Source organism: Grampus griseus (genome assembly GCF_964374135.1).
Source record: "Grampus griseus genome assembly, chromosome: 6".
Classification (NCBI taxonomy): Eukaryota; Metazoa; Chordata; class Mammalia; order Artiodactyla; family Delphinidae; genus Grampus; species Grampus griseus.
In genome coordinates this window covers 67,617,101-67,636,822 of record NC_139000.1, presented here as the reverse complement: position 1 = coordinate 67,636,822, position 19,722 = coordinate 67,617,101, and the positions used below count along the sequence as shown (strand labels likewise).

Here is a 19,722-nt window from a genome sequence, read left to right as displayed (position 1 = left end):
TTTTTTTTCTCTTAATTAATTTTAGTCCCATCTTCAGCCAGCTTTCAAGCTTCTCCACTGTGAGATAGCTCGTAACTTTCTTCTCTTAACCAGACAGTGTTTTTCTACTGCGGATCCACGTTTTCAGGAAAGATTCAACATTTCTGATGCAAGGGCATTTTTTTCCTCTATTCTCATCTAAATGTTGGGACTCATGGGGATTATGTAATTTTTGAAGAAAAAGACATATGTGAAAATTATTTAATGCAAGTTTAGGAATTTTTGCCTTTTTGTGTCTGTGAACGTCTTTGAAATCACTTGTGGCTGTTCGACTAAATCCAAGAGTTTAGGGACTTCTGAGATGATCTAGTTGGTAGTCTAGTTGGTAGTTTTCAGTCTGTGTTCTGCAGCACCCTCTGGTGCTGTGGATGAATCAAATTTAACCTGTGACTGTTCCAGCGTTTCCCACTTCAACCTAAGCAGCCTTCTGTTTTATCTGTACTATATATTGAGGCTTTATATGCCATTTGATAAAAAGAGTTCTGTACTTAAAAAAAATTTTTTTGGGAAGACTTCTGATTCAATCTAATCCCAAAATTTAGCATATGAAAAAACTGAACCTAGCTAGTTTGTTGTAACTAGGAGTATTCTTACTTTATTTATTGTCTTTTTTCCTCTATTATCCTATTTATCCCTTAAATAAAGTGATGCCAGATTATAAAAGCAGAAATCTCTAAACTAAATGTGAATGTGTTTGTCCTTTATTGAAACTAAACATTATTAAGTAGCAGTCAAACACAGATATGCTAAATAGATACCTTTATTATTTTGCTTTTTCTGATTAACCTTTGATTTAAATAGTCGATTTTCAGTTCAACTTCCCCATGTTAATGAGGCACAGATATGGAAACAAAATATTTAGGATAATTCTAAAAGAAAATTTTAAATGACTTGAGGCCCCCTTCATTCTGTATACTCTTAATAAGTTATTAAGTTGAAATACCGTAACTATTGTCAAAGCTTACATGTGAAATTATGCTATTGGCAGTTTCCTCTGCAAATTTTCTGGTTCATAGGAGGTCAGCACTACTTGTGGGAGAATTTTATTTTTGTTCTTAGATCTGGGTGTGATGTTGATTTTCTGAGTACCTAAAGAAATAGAATGAAATCTGCAGTGAAGACCTTGTAAAGTGAAGAAATTATAAAGTTATTGGGCTTGCTAATTTTACCCCCTTATCACAATTGTTCTTAAAGCATGCCTCTTAGAGGGAAGTAGTTGGTGCTTCCCGATCTCAGTTATGTTTTTGGTCTGTCTTTCCTTGAGAGAACAGATTAAATATTTTGATTTAAGGTTTCTTGTTGGACTAAAGATTGATGGAGTTAGTAGATTAATTCACAAATCTGATTTTATTTATGAACTCCATTCAACCTCAAGATTCTTTCTTGAAGTAGAATTTTGTACTAAGATGTACTATCAGAATTCTACAGGAGCCAGATGCTCAGCCCCTAAGAATTTAATTCAAATAGAATTCTCTTAATATAGGAAAAAGTTGAATTAAATAATTTTTTGTTTGTTTGTTTTTGTTTGTTTGTTTGTTTTTGCGGTACGTGGGCCTCTCACTGCTGTGGCCTCTCCTGTTGCGGAGCACAGGCTCCGGACGCGCAGGCTCAGCGGCCATCGCTCATGGGCCCAGCTGCTCCGCGGCATGTGGGATCTTCCCGGACCGGGGCACGAACCCGTGTCCCCTGCATCGGCAGGCGGACTCTCAACCATTGCACCACCAGGGAAGCCCCTGTATTAAATAATTTTGACTTCCACATTTATTCTTTTCTAAGCTTTTGGATCTTTTAACTGTCTTTTCACTCTTTATTTTACTTATAGGTTGGGATATTGAAAGGAGGTAGAGGAAGGCTTTTGGTGATGAGGGATAAACGCTTAATGGGAAATGAAAGATTATGACTGCCTAATAGGAGAACAGAAGAGAGGTAAAGAGTTGAGTTACTGGGATATGGAAGTAAACATGTTGCTCAGAATTCTTTACTGTAAAAGGTATTTTGTAATAAAATGTTTCATGTGTAACGTGGAGAGACTGCACTTAAAGAAATACCGTTTTTGGCATGTAGTTCAGCTATTATACTAAATATTTTATTTGTAGTGGCATCATCTTACATCAGTATCAGTGTAGTTAATTGGGAAATTCATATGTGGATATGGTTAATATAATTATGCAGTTAAAAAGCATGAGATGAATGTAGTTTTTAGGGTAAGTGTGTTGTTTGCCCTTTCACGTGTGGTTTTCATTCACAAGTACTAAAGTATAAGTAGTCTTCTCCATAGATCTCCTGGCTTGATTTTGATCAGAGTGAGCTCATGGAGGCTGCACCATACTTACAATCAGAATTCAGTGATTGATGATGCCTTTGCTGTACACTGTGGGTACTACCTTTCTTTGCAGTGGTTTCTGGAAAGGAGGGTTCCATGATATTTCTAGTGGTGGTGATGCAGTTCTTCTAGACCTTTAACCTCTACGGTTTCTCCTTTATTACATTTCAGAGATAGGGCAGTATGATCTTGCATGCATTCCAAACAAACATCCTTAGTCTTAGAAATTGAATTCTAATCTCATTTTGTTATTTCCTTTCTCTTTTTTTTATTTCTCTGTTAATTGTAGACATATTATAACAACAACAAATGAAAATAAAAAATAATTAGCTAAAATTTCCAATTTCCAATAAATCACTTGTCAGATTCTTTCCGAAGTTCTTTTTTAGACTTTATTTCCAATTCCAAAGTCTTGTATTCTAAAATACAAAATTTTCTCAACATTAACATAGCATAAATGCAGTTTTTTTAAGTGTGTGTGTATATTTACTTAACATTATATTACCACTTAAAATAGCTTTTTAACATTTCATTTATTTTTAGACTTTAGGTTTTCCTCAAAATTTTTGCTGCTATAAAAAGCATGTCTTTTTTCTTTTGGTAGTGCTTTTAGGGTTAATTTCCACAGTGGGATCAATACCCTTTTTATCTGGATTTCATGGGCCTCAGTTTTGGCCTGGCAAGTGGGTAGAGAGTAAGGACTGAGCCAGGGCTGCTTTGAAGTTGACTTGAATTGAGATATTAACAAGGCTAATAGCATGTTGCCAATTCAGAAACGAGAGAGAGGAGGTATAGAATGTGGTTCCATTTTTCTCTATTATGAGACTCTGCAAGAATGATTCAGATAGAAAAATTTGGTGGCATCTATAGAACCTCATCTTCAAGTGACATTTATTCATTGATCCATCGTGTGGCACTGCCAAGCGCCAGGTACTGTGTTAGGACTTGGGAATAGCCTTTGGTAAGACATAGTCATCATCCTCCAGGAGCTCACCAGTCTTTTGGTGGCATCTTAATGGCATTGGTCCATAGCTTGCTGGCCCTGCTTCAGAGGGCTTTCTGATCATTTTAACGTCAATTTTGGGGAAGAATGTGGATAAAATCACACTAGATAGTAATCACTAATCTTTTGCCTTAGATATCTAGATTATATCCTGTCGAAGCGAATTTGAAACTTGAGCGATTTCAGTGATTTTGAATTATGTTTGGAAGGTAGATTTCAAGAAGGGCATATTTGAAAAAGTTTGAAAGGCATATTTGCTATTATATAAAATATTTGCAAAGTTGTTAATTTTGTACTTTTCTGTCTGTGAACGGAAAGAAAAACACTGGCATGCTTGATGTTGAAGGTGGTTTCTGTGGTAATCCTGCCTCCATTTTACCTAGAGTAGAAAAGCTTTTGGTCAGTGAGCAGACCCAATCCATGATTGAATTTGAAGGCACTTTCAAGATGAAGATAAATAAAGTTATCATTACTTTGAAGGCTTAAAAAATTTAATAACTTACTTTGTAATTATAGTGAAAAGATGCATAAGGTTTTCACGTTAACCAAAAGGGGCAAGAGAATCTAAGAGATTAAGGAACACTATGTGTGGAATGCTGCAAATTCAAATTGAATAACCTCATGACTTTACTGTAAGTGTAATGTATTTGCTATGGAAAATTCAGCATAAGAGAAATTGATTTTGGACCTGAAATATCAAAAGAATCTTAGTCTCTGCTACAGTGCTTCTGTGGTCTGAAGCCTGAGGACATTGTAATAATGTGATTCTAGTTAATTGAATTTTTTTCTTTAATTTATTTATTTTTATTTGTTTATTTTTGGCTGCATTGGGTCTTCGTTGCTGCGCATGGGCTTTCTCTAGTTGCGGCGAGCGGGGGCTACTCTTTGTTGCGGTGCGCGGGCTTATTGCGGCAGCTTCTCTTGCTGCAGAGCATGGGCTCTAGGTGCAGGGGCTTCAGTAGTTGTGGCACTCAGGCTCAGTAGTTGTGGCGCACGGGCTTGGTTGCTCTGCGGCATGTGGGATCTTCTCGAACCAGGGATCAAACCCATGTCCCCTGCATTGGCAGACAGATTCTTAACCCCTGCGCCACCAGGGAAGTCCCTAATTGAATTTGTTTTTACCTTGTACTCAAGTTTTTGAGTGTTCATCAAGTCATCCAACCCTTGTAAAAAATGCTGTTGACTTAAAATACATACTGGGTAAGGAAAATGTTCATTAGTTTGGGAGGCTGATACACAAATTGGGCTGAAGTACTGCTCTAATTGTCACTATACTTCCCTAGAATAATAAACTGCCTTTTGATGACCGGGACGAATTGAGTGAAATCGTAACGGACAGATACGGGGCAGACAGTTTCCTTAGAATATTCAAATACATCAAGTGAATGGAATTCTTTCTTACTCATAACTTGGATTTATTAATTTTTTTTCCTTTTAGCCCTGCTTCTTTCCTGTTGCAGCCCATTTCACCATCAGATAGAAACAGTGTTACACTACTTGAAAAGGTACATTTTAAAACAATTTAAAATTAATTCTGACCATACTCACATATGATAAAAATATTCTTTACTTTTGTTGATATCCCAATTAAATTTCTATTTTCACATTTCCTAGTGTGTGCACATTATCTACCATTCCTGTTTACACATTAGTTATTACTTCTAAATGGGAATACTGGAATTTTTAAACTGTGCCAGTGAACATTTAATTTTACAATAATGTTAACCTTTTATAGATTAACATTAATGAAGATCAGGTACAATGAAGATCAGGTACAATTATTAACGTTTTAACATTACATGTCTATCTTATTCAGGACACGAACTTGATGACTCCTAGAGAGAAAAATGAAACAGTTTCTAAGAAAACATCAGAATTTGAAGCGGAAGACTCTTCATCATCAAATATTGCAAAGAGTAGTGCATTTGGAGGGTCTCTGCCAGCTAAAAAAAGTGATCCATTCCAAAAAGAGCAAGATCATCTGGTAGAAGAGGTTAGAAAGAGATTGTAATAAGTATACTGAAATGTCATTTTCTAAATGGTGTTGGGATTATAAGTGAAGTACAGTTAATTATTGATTAAGTGTAATTTGGGAAGGAGGTCACAGACGATAAAAATCATGGTTAAAGCAGAATTGGTCCTCCCCAAAAGTAGAAACAGATATAAAATAAACTTATTTAGTTAAGATTATATCCGTGGTTTAGAACCCATGTCCCATTCTATAACTATCCAAAAGTATAAAAATAATACATGTATAATATTTTTGGAATTAACCATTACATAAATTGTTGGATAAATACACCCAATGATTATACTTATTAAAATACTCTGTGAATGTTATCTGTTGCTTAGCTGAGCTTCCTCTTTTTTTGAATTTTAGAACAAAGACTATACAGTATATTATCACCAAGTGAAGGTTTTGTCCTTCTGCTTTTTAAATATTTCAAAAGTGAATAAATACATGATTGTTTATGATCTTGGTTTTCTTAACCAGCTCTGTTCCTTAATAATTTTCTACTTTTCACTGGCAAGTGACCACATAATACGACTATTGCTGAGTATTACAGAACTCGGTTTATACAAATGAAATGGTCAGGCCATTCTTTAATGTTATTTTTATTACATATTTTCCATTGTTTGAATTTGGATTATCTGCCAGAAACAGAAACAGCCAGAAAATAAATCAGCTGTTTTACATTCCTGAGAGACTGAAAGAAAAGTTTGGTTTAGTGCATATTGATTCAGGTATTGGAGTTCCCTCCTTTATCTTGATCGTGAAAAAAGTTAATAAATATTGTCCAAATAAGAGAGCTGGCTGTCAGTCATTTTTCTTGTTTGCAACTTGAGGAAGTTGGACCAGTTTCATGGTCTCTAAATATTTTTAAATCTCTAAAGTTCTGTTGTTTCTCTGTATTAGTTGATTGACTCTATACTAAAGAAAAGATGATTAGTCATTCTTTTTTTCTTTCCTGATATGGGAGGAAAGGCACATTTTCTGGTTAAAAGAATTTACAGTAGCAGTGGAATGAGATAGGATGGAAGAGGAGAGCCCTAAAATCTCATAAAACTCTGAAAGTAAAGTGAAATTAATTCTCTTTAATAGTGTTTATGACAAGGAATATTTAGTGTTAGAATTCTAAGAAGCCCTGTATTTTTATGGAGGAGGAGTCAGTTTGATTATGGTTGTAGGCAGTTTCTTTTTTTCAGGATTTCAGGGTGCAGAGATTTTAATTTGCTTGTTTTTTGCTTTCTGGTTTTATTAAAATGTTAATACAGAGTGCTATTTCCATATTGTACACTTTCTTTTCTCTATTTTAGAAATGTATCCCTATGTTTTCACTAATTTATGTCTGATGATGAGGTTTCTGGCAAAGAAGTTTGTTGTCAGAATGTACTCTGTTTATTAGTAGAGGTGTTACTGTGCGGTGGATTATAATTAAGAAGAACCTGCATGCTTTAGAACCAGTCATTTTAGCAGATACGGAATTGTGAAGCTCAAGTGTGGCAGATAGTAATTCAGATCACTGCAGTCAGAACTATATCTAAATCTTTCCAAGTGTAAAGATTTCTTATCTTTTCTCTCCTGTGTAACAGGATATCCATTTAAGATAAGGGAGGAAACAGGGTTTGGGTTTGATTTCACCTTAATAGGATTGTGCCTGGAGAGTCTATATGGAGTGCCTGGGAGCTACATTGTTGAGTTTATTTTTGTGCTTATTGTTCTTATCAGGGCCTTTGTTGCATTCTACCAGTGGGCTTGGTAATTTTTGCTTTACTTTTTCTTTTCTGTTTTAGGTTGCAAGGGCAGTTTTATCTGATTCACCACAGCCTTCTAAAGGAAAAGAAGTAATATTAGAGGAACTAATTGACTCTCTAGCTTCCAACCCATTCTTAACAAGGAATCAAATTCCCCGAACTCCAGAAAACTTGAGTAAGTTAATAATGTTTTTTGTCACTATTTTCTTTCTTAGACATTACTACTATTAGAACCATGGTCTGACAAATCTTTTGGAAACTCACTTTAAAACTTTTCTTCTGTATCTTTCAATTTAGTGGCATTGGCTCTATTTGTTTTCATGTGGGGGACTTTTATTGAAATATCAACTGTGGGCACTGTCACCTATATGGCAGTCCTTCAGCAGTATTATTTTGCCCTGGAACTGTACAGTTTTGTTTTTGTTGTTTTACTTGGCTTTTTCGTGGAAAATATTTTAGTTGATCACTTCAGAAATATCCTCTGCCTCCACACCTGATCTGTGATCAACATTTATAGAGTATGGAGGCTGTATTCTTCCAGTCAACAACCAGCAGCATCAGCCAAAAACTCTGTACAGAGATCTTACCTACCTCTCCCAAGCTAATCAGACTCCCCAGTACTTTCTTCTTACAACCTGTATTGTGTGGGCAAAGTTCGGATATTCTTGTCCTCATGTAGGCACATCATGCTGGGTAAGTGATTAGATATATAATTTCCATTTTGCTACTAGAAATGACATATCCAAAGTTAAATGGATTCAGTTCAGGTTGAACCTAGCCACTGTATAGATTGGTGGTTGGCAAACTACATCTTGCAAACCAAATCTGGCCCACCCTATGTGTTTTTGTACATAAAGTTGCATTGAACACAACCTTGTTCATTTGTCAGCATATCGTTTATGGCTACTTTCACATTACAGTGGCTGAGTAGTTACCACAGATAAGATGGCCTGCAATACCTGAAGTATTACTATCTGGCCCTTTATAGAAAAAGTGTGTGTTGTGTGTGTGTGTGTGTGTGTGTGTATACTGTATATATATAAGTATATAAATAAATATATATATATATGCATGCCAAACCCTGGCCTAGATGGGCAAGAAAATATCTTTTTTTCCATTTATTTGTTTGTTTATTTATTTATAAATAACATCTTTATTGGAGTATAATTGCTTTACAATGGTGTGTTAGTTTCTGCTATATAACAAAGTGAATCAGCTATACATATACATATATCCCCATATCTCCTCCCTCTTGCGTCTCCCTCCCACCCTCCCTATCCCACCCCTCTAGGTGGTCACAAAGCACCGAGCTGATCTCCCTGTGCTGTGTGGCTGCTTCCCACTAGCTATGCTATCTATTTTACATTTGATAGTATATATAAGTCCATGCCACTCTCTCATTTCGTCCCAGCTTACTCTTCCCCCTCCCTGTGTCCTCAAGTCCATTCTCTACGTCTGCATCTTTATTCCTGTCCTGCCCCTAGGTTCTTCAGAACCATTTTTTTTTTTTTTTAAGATTCCATATATGTGTGTTAGCATACGGTATTTGATTTTCTCTTTCTGACTTACTTCACTGTGTATGACAGACTCTAGGTCCATCCACCTCACTACAGATAACACGATTTCATTTCTTTTTATGGCTGAGTAATATTCCATTGTATATATGTGCCACATCTTCTTTATGCATTCATCTGTCGATGGACACTTAGGTTGCTTCCATGTCCTGGCTATTGTAAACAGAGCTGCAATGAATATTGTGGTACATGACTCTTTGAATTATGGTTAAGAAAATATCTCTTTAATACATGTGATTTGTATGTGCTGTGTGAAAGTATATGCACATTTCAGGAACACGTTTCATTTTTTGTGTGTGGTCAGTTGGAGATGGAATTCTTTGATGTTGTTGGGCTTTGGTGTATTGTGGAGGCTTGTCATCCAACTGGCATATTTATGAACATGTACTGAGTCAGAAGTTTTATCTTAAGCACTAGAAATGAAATGTTTAATTGCATGTTCTATTTGGGAATTTATTAATAACTTGTGTTATTTCCCCCTTCATTTAATCAGTAAGTGAAATTAGGAGCTCATGGAGAAAAGCTGTTAAAATAGAAGATAACAGAAGTGCAGAACCAATTCAGATGGATACTGAACATAGAGAAGTATTGCCAGAATCCTTACCTGTGGTGCATAATCAAAAAGAGCTTAACGTGGACAGTTTTTTCTCAGCAACCACTGTGTCCGATTCTAGCCATTCTCATTTGCCTGAAGAGAAAGTTGTTTCAGATTGCCTCAAGTGTGTGCTTCAGAAACCTGTGGTAACCAGTTGCATAGGTGAACCAACAACACAGAATGTGTCAGATTTGTTAAATAAGGACATAATTTGTAAGCAAGATTTGGAATGTACAGCTTTACAGAACAAGTTTTTAGAAACTAGCCAAATAGAGACATCCTCCCCTGCTGTAGGCAATAGGAGAGATGTGATAGGTAGCAGTGAAGAAGAGTATATTAAAATATCAGACCACTCGAAAGCTTCTTACAAAGATCTTTCCATGCATAAAAGTATGTTATGGAACTCTTTTCAGATATCAAGTGGAATTAGTTCCAGTTTTAAAGATAGTGATTTTGGCATATTACATGAAACTCTTCCAGAAGAAGTTGGTCACTTAAGTCTTAATAGCTCCAGTAGTACAGAGGCCAATTTTAAACTGGAACCAAATAGCCCTATGCACAGTGGCATTTTCCCAGAAGGTGCTGTGGGAGGAAGACAGAATACTCCAGAATCAGACTTTAATTTACAGGCTACTTGGAGTGGATATGAGGCTCTGAAGAAATCTGTGCCCAAGCAAAGGGAAGAAATTTGCCTCTCTAATCCTGAAACACTTGAAAGACACAAACCAGAATTGAGCCTTACTTCCCAATACATGCAAACTGATGATATGCTTAACTTTTGGGGCACTCATGATATGCACATTGACTGTACAAAACCATCTTCACGCATGTCCCTTGGTGAAAGAAAACGGTCTCTTTCACCACTAATTAAGTTTTCTCCAGTGGAACAAAGATTGAGGACCACAATACCATGTAGTTTTGGAGAACGTCTACCTAATTTAACAGGTAAGATTTAACTAGATAATGTGCATATTAACCTGCTGAAGTTTTCTCTCACCTTCTCCTAAAAATAGCATGCAGTGAATGTTACATGATCTTTATTGTTAATATGACAAAATATGCTCCTTATTCCTTCAGCTAGGATGAGAAGAGTAAACCCATCATTTTTATGGGTACTTTCAGAATGTCTAGTGATTTTTTTTTTTTTTTTTTTGGCGGTACACGGGCCTCTCACTGTTGTGGCCTCTCCCGTTGCGGAGCACGGGCTCCGGATGCGCAGGCTCAGTGGCCATGGCTCACAGGCCCAGCCGCTCTGTGGCATCTTCCCGGACCGGGGCACGAACCCGTGTCCCCTGCATCGGCAGGCGGACTCTCAACCACTGCGCCAACATGGAAGCCCTTCTAGTGATTTAGCTTACAATTGGTATGGGACAGGGGTGGAAAACAAAACCAAAAACCTGAAACCTATTGCTTTTGTAATAGAAACTACTGAAAGTAAACCTTGTCAAAATCTTTTTGGCTAATGGAAGGTGGTTCTAAAGTTGAGAAACGCTATGTTAAATATCATTATAATATAGTGGGACTTCCCTGGTAGCGCAGTGGTTGAGAATCTGCCTGCCAATGCAGGAGACACAGGTTCGTTCCCTGGCCAGGAATATTCCACATGCCGCAGAGTAACTAAGCCCATGCACCACAACTACAGAGCCTGTGCTCTAGAGCCCACGAGCCACAGCTACTGAGCCCATGTGCCACAACTACTGAAGGCCATGCACCTAGAGCCCGTGCTCTGCAACAAGAAAAGCCACGGCAGTGAGAAGCCCACACACAGCGATAAGAGTAGCCCCTGCTCGACACAACTAGAAAAAGCCTGTGCGCAGCAATGAAGACCCAACACAGCCAAAAAATAAATAAATTTGAATTAAAAAATAATATAGTATCTGTGGTTTCGTTTGAAATAATTTGATGGGGGTGCAGTGACAAAACAAGGTAGGTCATTGTATTACTTTCCTAGGGCTGCCGTAATGACGTACCACAAACTGGGTGGCTGAAGACAACAGAAATTTTTTGTCTCTGGAGAAAACAAGTTCTGGAGGCTAGGATTGAGAATCAAGGTGTTGGCATGGCCGTGTTCCCTCTGAAGCCACTAGAGCAGTGGTCCCCAGCCTTTTTGGCACTGGGGACCAGTTTCGTGGAAGGCAATTTTTCCATGGTGGGGGGTGGGGAGGTTCAGGTGGTAATGCGAGGGATGGGGAGTGGCAGATGAAGCTTTGCTCGCTCGCCTGTCACTCACCTGCTGTGCGGCCTGATTCCTAATAGGCTGTGGACGGGTAGTGGTCCACGGCCCGGGGGTTGGGTACCTCTGCACTAGAGGATGATCCTTCTTGATTCTTCTAGCTTCTGATAACCCCCAGGTGTTCTTTGGCTTGTGGCAGCATAACACATTTCTGCCTCCATCTTCACATGGCATTCTCCCCTTGTGTTCCGTGTACCTTCTTATAAGGACATCAGTCCTGTAGATTAAGGGCCCATCCTACTCCCATCTTACCTTTTTTTTTTTTTTTTTTTTAATTCTTTTTGGCTGAGTTGGGTCTTTGTTGCTGCGCGCGGGCTTTCTCTAGTTGCGGCGAGTGGGGGCTACTTTTTGTTGCGGTGCACGGGCTTCTCATTGTGGTGGCTTCTCATTGCGGAGCACGGGCTCTATGCGTGCGGGCTTCAGTAGCTGTGGCTCGTGGGCTCTAGAGCGCAGGCTCAGTAGTTGTGGTGCACGGGCTTAGTTGCTCTGTGGCATGTGGGATATTCCCGGACCAGGGCATGAACCTGTGTCCCCTGCATTGGCAGGCAGATTCTTAACCACTGTGCCACCAGGGAAGTCCCAGAATAATGGTAATTTTATTGCAGTTACATATTTGCATGTGAACTTTTTACTGAAATTTGCTACTACTTGGAATTTGTCCTATTTTTTCTTTATAATGTTTGCTTATCCTTTTTTCTCTTTTTGAAGTCAGTTTTGCAGAAGAAGAAATCTTGAATAAGAGCCTTGATGCCAAAGAATCTCCATCCGACTTGAAAGATGAAGTAGTAGCCCAGTCAACTTAACTATGATGAACTTAAGTTGAAGCAATGTCACAGGATAAAAACATTTGTAATTTAAATACACATTGGAAGTGTAACTTTTTCAGGGTCTAAAAAAGTCCTGAATAATGCTTTTTAGCCTTCTCTACTGATTTTAAGTAAGGAGAGTATGTTTGGATTTTCTCTCTCTGTATGGATATGGGGTTGAAATGTGAAGTATTTGGAAAGCAAACAAGTTATGAGAAGCCATTTTGGTTTCTTGGATAATCTTGTGGGCATGAAATGGCATAGTATTAGGTTTACTAATTCATTATGTTCTAATTTCAGTTAATTAACATAAGGATGAGTAGTTTTTAATGTGTTTTATTAAGTGGTTAACTTAATAGCCATTGGATATACTGATCTTTCTTTTTAGGGAAATATACAACTTTTATTGTTTCTTTTTACAACATTCTGGTACTAAACAAAAAAAGTGAGGAAAGTAATGCTTTGGGGTGTATAATCAAAATGACAAAGTTTAAGTTTGGGAAAGCTCTAAAGAGGCTTAATGATTATTCAGGTAGGTTGATCCTGGAAAATGATGTTTGATGGAATAAAGTGCATGTGATGATAGTGAAGACTGGAGCAGAATGAATTTAGAAAAAAGGAAAAAGGCAGAAGATGACTAGATACTTTTGAGGGACATTATAAATCCATTCAGTGGGTTGTATAGCAGTTTTATATTTAGTCTAATTTAGACTTTGAGAATTTAACTCTAGTTTTTTATTTTAACAGAAAAAGTGTAAATTAAAAAATTAGTCTGTTTGGTTTTTTTTGGAGGGGCACTGTTTTTGGGGAAGGGAGCTAATTTTTTTTTCAATTTTTTAAAAATTTTTTTATTGGAGTATAATTGCTTTACAATGTTGTGTTAGTTTCTGCTGCACAGTGAAGTGAATCAGCTATACTCATACACACATCCCCTCCCTCTTGGACCTCCCTCCCCCTCACCCCCCATCCCACCCAACTAGGCCATCACAGGGCACCAAGCTGAGCTCCCTGTGCTATACAGCAGGTTAAGGGAGCTAATTTTGATTGTTACTTTCCTCCTCAAAAACCATCAGTTCCTCACTGCCTACAGAATAGCTTCAGATTAACGAGAAAATTGAATTTGCGGTTAAATAACTTGTTCAGTGTTACACAGCTAAGTCAGTGGTGAAGCTAGGATTTGACCTTATTTTCCTTCCTTAATATACCAACAAGACGACCTAGAAGTAACTAAAAGGCCAGGATTTAGGATATGGCTGCAGGAGTGGGCCTTCTGGACTCTAAATGGGAGTCAGATGTGAGGCCTCTTGTACAATGTCCTGCCTCATGTAGTTAGACCCCCTGGCCAAGAAAACGGCTTGTCTTTAGCATCCAAGTGATGAATACATGCCATTGCCCTCTGCGAACCAGGTTGTTAAGCACACACTGGAAGGGTGGTAGCACCTACAGCACCCGTGTCTAGCCTCAACTCTTAACCATCACAGCCTTGTCCAGTTTGCCAAGAAACTGGCAAGAAGAGGAGAAAAGTTGAAGAGTTCTGGAAGTGGATGGGCTTAATACTTCATCTTTCTTCACTCATTTTGGCTTACTTTCTGTGTTGCTTGTTTGATCCAAGTTTGAAGGCCAGTCTTTTTTTGTGAGAAAAGACAGAAGAAAAGCACAAATAACTGCCTTCTTTGCAGTGGAAAAGAAAGAGGAAGAGAAAAGCTTCTCCTAAGGTGCCATATCCTTTTATTAGTTAACAGAACAAATAGGGACTCTCTAAGTCTACTGGGAAACTGTCCTCTAGTCTTAAGAAACCTAATATTGGTAAATCCAAAATTAACATGCTAAGGAGAAGGTATTAGCATCTACAAAGGGCCAGAGCTATTCCTGGATACTTAATATATCATTTAAGTCTTATACTTCTGTAAGATAGTGATATTGTACCTATTTTACAGGTAATGATACCGAAGCTAGGGAGCTTAAATGACTTGTCTAAGATGGACTTGAGGAATTACCTGGAATACATCTTAAAAAAACATATATTCTGTAGGTCTAAAGTGAGGATTAGAAATCTGCATTTTAAATAGCTGCCCTGGTAATTCTTAGGCTCAATAAATAGCTTGAGAGCCACTGCTAGTGGATAGAGATTCACATTTAGCCCTGGGGTATCTTAAAGAAGCTAGGTACACTATTACATTCTGCTTTAGAGATATGAGCTCTCTGATAAGGAAGCTGAAGTTCATCAATAAGTGTGGGCCCTGAATTAATGGGAATCACAAGACCAAAATATCTTTGGATATTAATAGATTTACAAAAACCACATCGTTGTTGAGTCACACCTGTGAAAGGCTGAGAGTTTTTGGCATTCTTCCCTGTCCTTTGTATGCCAGTAGTATAAACAAAAGTATATTAAATCTGTCACTTTCTCCTAAACCATTTTGATTATGACTCCTCTTCCTTATCCAATATTGCCTGCATTACCTGCCTTTTGACCTTAAGGGACTGCTTTGACCATATCACTTCTTTGTTTAAAATTCCATTAATGGTTCATTGTTAATTCCAGAAGTGAGTTCAAATTTAAAGGCATATAAGGTCTCCTCCATAGATTCCTCTTTTCCCTCTTCCACTATGATCTCCCCCCCCACCTTTTTTTTAACTGAAATGCTTTGGTGGGCATGTGTCTTTAAAAATCTTAATGCACAGTTCTGAAGCTGGAATATCCTACCTTCATCTCCCAGCCTTTCAGTTATAGTTTGTCCTTTAGGGTTCAGAACAAATCTCACTTTCACCTTGAAGTCTTAATCTCTTATCCCTGGGACTGTCCCTTCTCTGAAATCTCCTATGGCTTATGTTAACTTTTATTCACTTAGTATTTTTCATTTATTGCTTTTATTGTATTTTTTCATGGTTGTGATTTCTCCAGTTGTATTGATTAAATACATACAGACATATACTTACGTAGATATGTGTGTGGGGTGTGTCCACACATACATATACTCCAAGGGCCATAGATCATCCTTAGCAGATACTGAAGTATTGGAATTGTTTTCTTTGCCTCTGTGTGATGAAATTAAAGTAACGGTAAAGACGGAGGGCTACTTTATTGCTGTAAGAGTACTTTTTCTCATTACATTCACAGCAGAATATACCTTGTTTTATTCACTATTCATAAGATGGTGTGTAAACTGACTTCTCTATCAGTTTGAAATTTTAGACAATGCCCTTATGTTCTAATTGTTTTAAATGTTTAAAGACAACAAGCATATAATGTTGCTTAACATGAAAAATGTTATCAAGTGGAATAAAGACTATTGGTTGTTAAAATCAATTTGGGGGAATTTAATTGAAAACAAAAATACAAGTATTTTGAAAGCATTCTTTACCATGTGTTTCTTAACCATGATCTATGGAGTCAATCTGATTTAAATTCTTGAGACCTGTATAAAAGGAAATCCTGTTTTTCCCCTACTCTGAGTATACTAAAATTAAAGAAGATAGGTTTAAGGACATTTTCCTTAATGTAAAGAAAGTATTTGCTAAAGTAAAGCTCTCTTTCACGTTAAGTTGCACATACATAGTTGATATACCTTTTGCGTTATGCACTGTGAATGTTGAATTTAAAATATTTGTGAGTCCTCCATGGGACTATCTGTAAATGTTTTACATACTAGTCTTGAATAAATGTTCAGTATTATACCACCTAGCTCTAGATTTATTAAATGTATTTTAAAATGATTTTTAAAAGTACATATATACCCTCAGAGTTCATTTGGAGTCTATACTAGCTTATTGCCAAAGGCCCTAATTAGACTAGTTTAATAACATATCTGAACAGCTTCTTGCTCTTCATAGGTAGGGATCTTGTCATCCACAGGTGCTGCTATAAAGGATTTAATAAATGTTAAATAACTTTATAAAGGTTTGGAAATTCCCTATCACTTATATTTAATGTCTGTAAATAGAGATAATGCCTCATTTGTAAAATGAGGTGAGAGGAGTTGATCAGAGGTGTTTTGGCTCTAAGATACTGGATTTCATTTAAAACAATCTATGAGGCGGCTGTAACGGGGCACTTTAGGTCTGTTTTTTGATTTCACTATACCACACTGCCAATTCAAAATAGGAACCTTAGAATTCTTCCCCCATAGTATGTAATCTAAGAATCTGATTCAAAATTATCCAATTTCCAGACAAATGCAGATGGGAAAGTGATCTTGCCCAAAGCAAAACACTATTCTTTGAGAAGTCATTTAACTTCCTGGCTTCAGTTTACTCAATCTATAAAATTGGGGAATTTATATGAAGGAATAATGTACAGCTAAAAAGCTAGGATTTTTATGATGAAGAGTTAGGAGAGGTTAGGAGAGGATCTGCAATTACACTGCCTAGGTTCAGCTGTATAACCTTAATAAGGTCATACCAGTTTTCTCATCTATTAACAGATAAAAGTAATCTACCTCACAGGTTGTGAGGATTAAGTAAGAAAATGCACATCAAGTATTTAAGAATACCTGGGATTTAGTAAGGGCTTAAATACTTAGCTAGGCTTCACATCCAGTAATTTGGGAGCGGGGAGGAAGAATGGCTCAGTGGGTGGTATTGACAGCTGACACATTACTGAGTCTGTGCCAGGTACCATTCTAAATGTTTTCCATGTTGCTTTAATTTAATGTTAATCCAATAAAGTAGTGCTCTCCTTATCCATATTTTACAAATGAGGAAACAAGCACAGTAAAATTAAGTACCTTGCCCAGTTCACAGAGCTAGTAAGTGAAGGGACTAGAATACTAACTCAGCTCAGGTGGTCTAGCTCCAGAGACCGTTCTCTTAACCACACTGCTACCGTTGCTATGAAACATCGTTAAGGTGATGGGAGCCAAGATCACAAAATCATACTTACCAGTTAAGCAATACTTGTGGGCAATCAGAATCTATAGCTTTAATATTAACCACCTTCAAATTATTTCAAATAAGACCATATTTTAAATTGCTAACAGCAAATGTTTATTCATGGTTGAAGCCAAAAAGAATTTATAAATGCATTTTAATACCTTGCTGATAAAATAACATTCCACCTTTGCAACCTTGTAAGGAATACAGGAAGATATTGTAAAGGCTTTGATGTGTATATCTATTATAACCAGGTAATCAGAACACACACACACATACACCACCACCTACTTTAGTGTTAACACCATACCAACTTTTCAGAAAGGCCATCTTGAAGCTCTACTGGATAGCTGAGTAAATAGCGTCCAAGGCTTGAAGACTGGGGAGAAGGGAAGAAAGGGATGGAAGAAGTAAGCAGCACACATTTCAAAGCCCACTTTTAAGCACACGACATTATGAATATTAAAAGAAAACGGGGGAAGGCAATTCAGCATTTTCAGAGAGCGCATTTTGGCAATATTCAACGCATAAGAAGGCTGTGCTTGGGACCATCCACTCTCTCCAGCTTCTCAAAGTGTTTCCTGGCATTGCGAATGTTGATCAGAGTAGCTGCAGAAGGGATCGACGGATCTGACATAACCACCATCACGTACGTGTTTGATGTGAAGATGTCGATGAACGCAGCGAAGTTAGAATTCCTAACCTCCATGCTCTGGAAAGAAGCGGCCAATTTACTGCAGCTCAGCTTGAACTGCTTAATAATGTTGCTGATCTTCTCGAATCGGTGGACGTCACGCTGCTCTTTGCACTGGTAGTGGGAAATGACCAAGAACGTCGCCCTCTCAAACAGCAGAACTTCATCGGCCTCAATAATCTGGGCAAAATTCCTGAGGTTCATCTCCAGCTGCTGAACATTGGGAATCAGCTGATAGACAATACTGGACCAGGCTTTGTAGAGCGTTTCATCCCAGATGGATGTTCGAAAACAGGCACACTCCAGCGGGCGAGACAAACGCCTCAGGTCTTCCTCTCGCTCTTTAAAAATCAGGTCACGCTGATCCTCCTGAACCAGATCCATTTTGTGCACCAGGCAGAAGATTTTGGCATCAGGAGAGTTCTGGAGGATGGCTTCCAGACACGACTGGTAATAATGCATGTCCTTTTCCAGTTCGCGGCTCTCCACGTCGAACACGTAAATCAGAACCTCGACATTACGGAAGATGTTGTCTCGCTGGCTGGTGAAGTAATTTTCCATGAAGGTGTCCTGACCGCCACAGTCCCACAGATTCAGCACCAGGTTGCCCAGAAATCGGACGTGGGAGTGCTCCACATCAATGGTGGCACCCAGGCGCCGGGTGTCACGAGCGATGTAATTGGCAAAGATAATGGACCTCATGCTGGTCTTCCCCGACCCGCTCTTCCCCATCAACAGCACCTTTTTCTTCATGGCTGTATTTGGCATCACCCGCCGGAGCTGCCGCGGACTGGGCCTCAGGGCGCGGCCTAACTGCAGCGAGTCGGAGGGAGGGAGGGGCCGAGGCTTGCGGGGGCTCCGACGGCCAGGCCGTGCAGCTGTGCAGCCGGAGAAGCCGAAGGTGCGAGCTCGGGGCTGGGAAGGCGGCGACCGGTGAGCTCTTTCTCGGGGCAGAGCGCCGTGGGATAAACCGCTGCAACCGCTACGGAGAAACGCTCGCCTCCCGGAGAGGAGAGTCTCTGCGTCTCCGCTGCCACCCACTTCCGGCGGCGATCTCGCGAGAACCCGCGGTCTCGGCCTTCGCTGCACAACGAGCTTTGATAAGCCGCTCTTTTAACGAAACGCAGCAGGGCCCACCCGAAAGAGAAAATGGAAGGTGAACCCAGGAATCGGGTGTTCTGTTCTGCTATTTAAACGGGGCCTACGGTTGCAAATTGTACGTGTGTGGGCAGTTGGGAGAATGCTGCCATCTCGTGGCCGAAAAAACCCCAGCACACCACTACGCGCTTTAAGAGCGCGGTGTGCTGTTGCGTGGTTTTAGGCCTGAGCAGCAGACAGGGAAAAGCCGAAGAAGGCTTAACTTCTCCGTCCAGTTAGGCCTCCTCAGATTCCCTGGTTTACTCAGTACAAGGACAGGGGAGATAAAAACTGTACAGATGTTCAGAAGTAAGTGATTGCCCATTGCTACACAGCTGAATGGTGGTGAATCCCTCCCGGGAGATATCCTAACTCCCAGTTAGTGCTTTTTCCACTTGGAAGCAAGTTCCTTTCTTACACCTGCTTTCTCGGTAGTCTCAGACTTTGGGATTTATAATCAGAATTCCAAAGCTTGAGGAAATTCTAATATAGAACATTACTTACTACTCACAATAACCCTATGAATAAATAACCTCATTTTCAAGTCAGTAAATGGAAGCTTACAGGGGTTAGGTAACTCTACCAAGTTACACGTCTATTACATAATGAAGTGCAATTTATTTTTAAAATATAAGGTGTCCATCATACACAGTGAATACACAGTCCATACACAGTGAAATGATTACAGTC

At 38.7% G+C, this 19,722-nt stretch overlaps 2 protein-coding genes across 3 annotated transcripts in view; one reads left to right on the top strand and one right to left on the bottom strand.

Moving 5' to 3' along the window:
• The window catches only part of HAUS6 (HAUS augmin like complex subunit 6), a 41,220-nt gene extending 27,785 nt beyond the window's left edge, over positions 1 to 13,435 (top strand). The window contains exons 13-17 of one of the 2 annotated variants that reach the window (XM_082657524.1): positions 4,804 to 4,870; positions 5,182 to 5,358; positions 7,161 to 7,296; positions 9,189 to 10,235; positions 12,236 to 13,435. In XM_082657524.1, coding sequence (XP_082513650.1) covers positions 4,804 to 4,870; positions 5,182 to 5,358; positions 7,161 to 7,296; positions 9,189 to 10,235; positions 12,236 to 12,258 — 1,450 coding nt within the window. In that variant the 3' untranslated portion in view covers positions 12,259 to 13,435. Of the gene's footprint in view, positions 1 to 4,803; positions 4,871 to 5,181; positions 5,359 to 7,160; positions 7,297 to 9,188; positions 10,236 to 12,231 lie in introns of both variants that reach the window. The other variant, XM_082657523.1, reaches the window with a different exon arrangement.
• A 3,859-nt stretch (positions 13,436 to 17,294) lies between these two features.
• RRAGA (Ras related GTP binding A) lies at positions 17,295 to 18,930 on the bottom strand. The gene has a single exon (XM_082657576.1). The coding sequence runs from the start codon at positions 18,661 to 18,663 to the stop codon at positions 17,722 to 17,724; it is 942 nt and encodes a 313-aa protein (XP_082513702.1). The 5' UTR covers positions 18,664 to 18,930; the 3' UTR covers positions 17,295 to 17,721.
• Positions 18,931 to 19,722: the final 792 nt, after the last annotated feature.

Bases quoted from the DNA above. Each gene is read 5' to 3' on its own strand.
- RRAGA (XM_082657576.1), bottom strand. From the start codon at position 18,663: ATGCCAAATACAGCCATGAAGAAAAAGGTGCTGTTGATGGGGAAGAGC.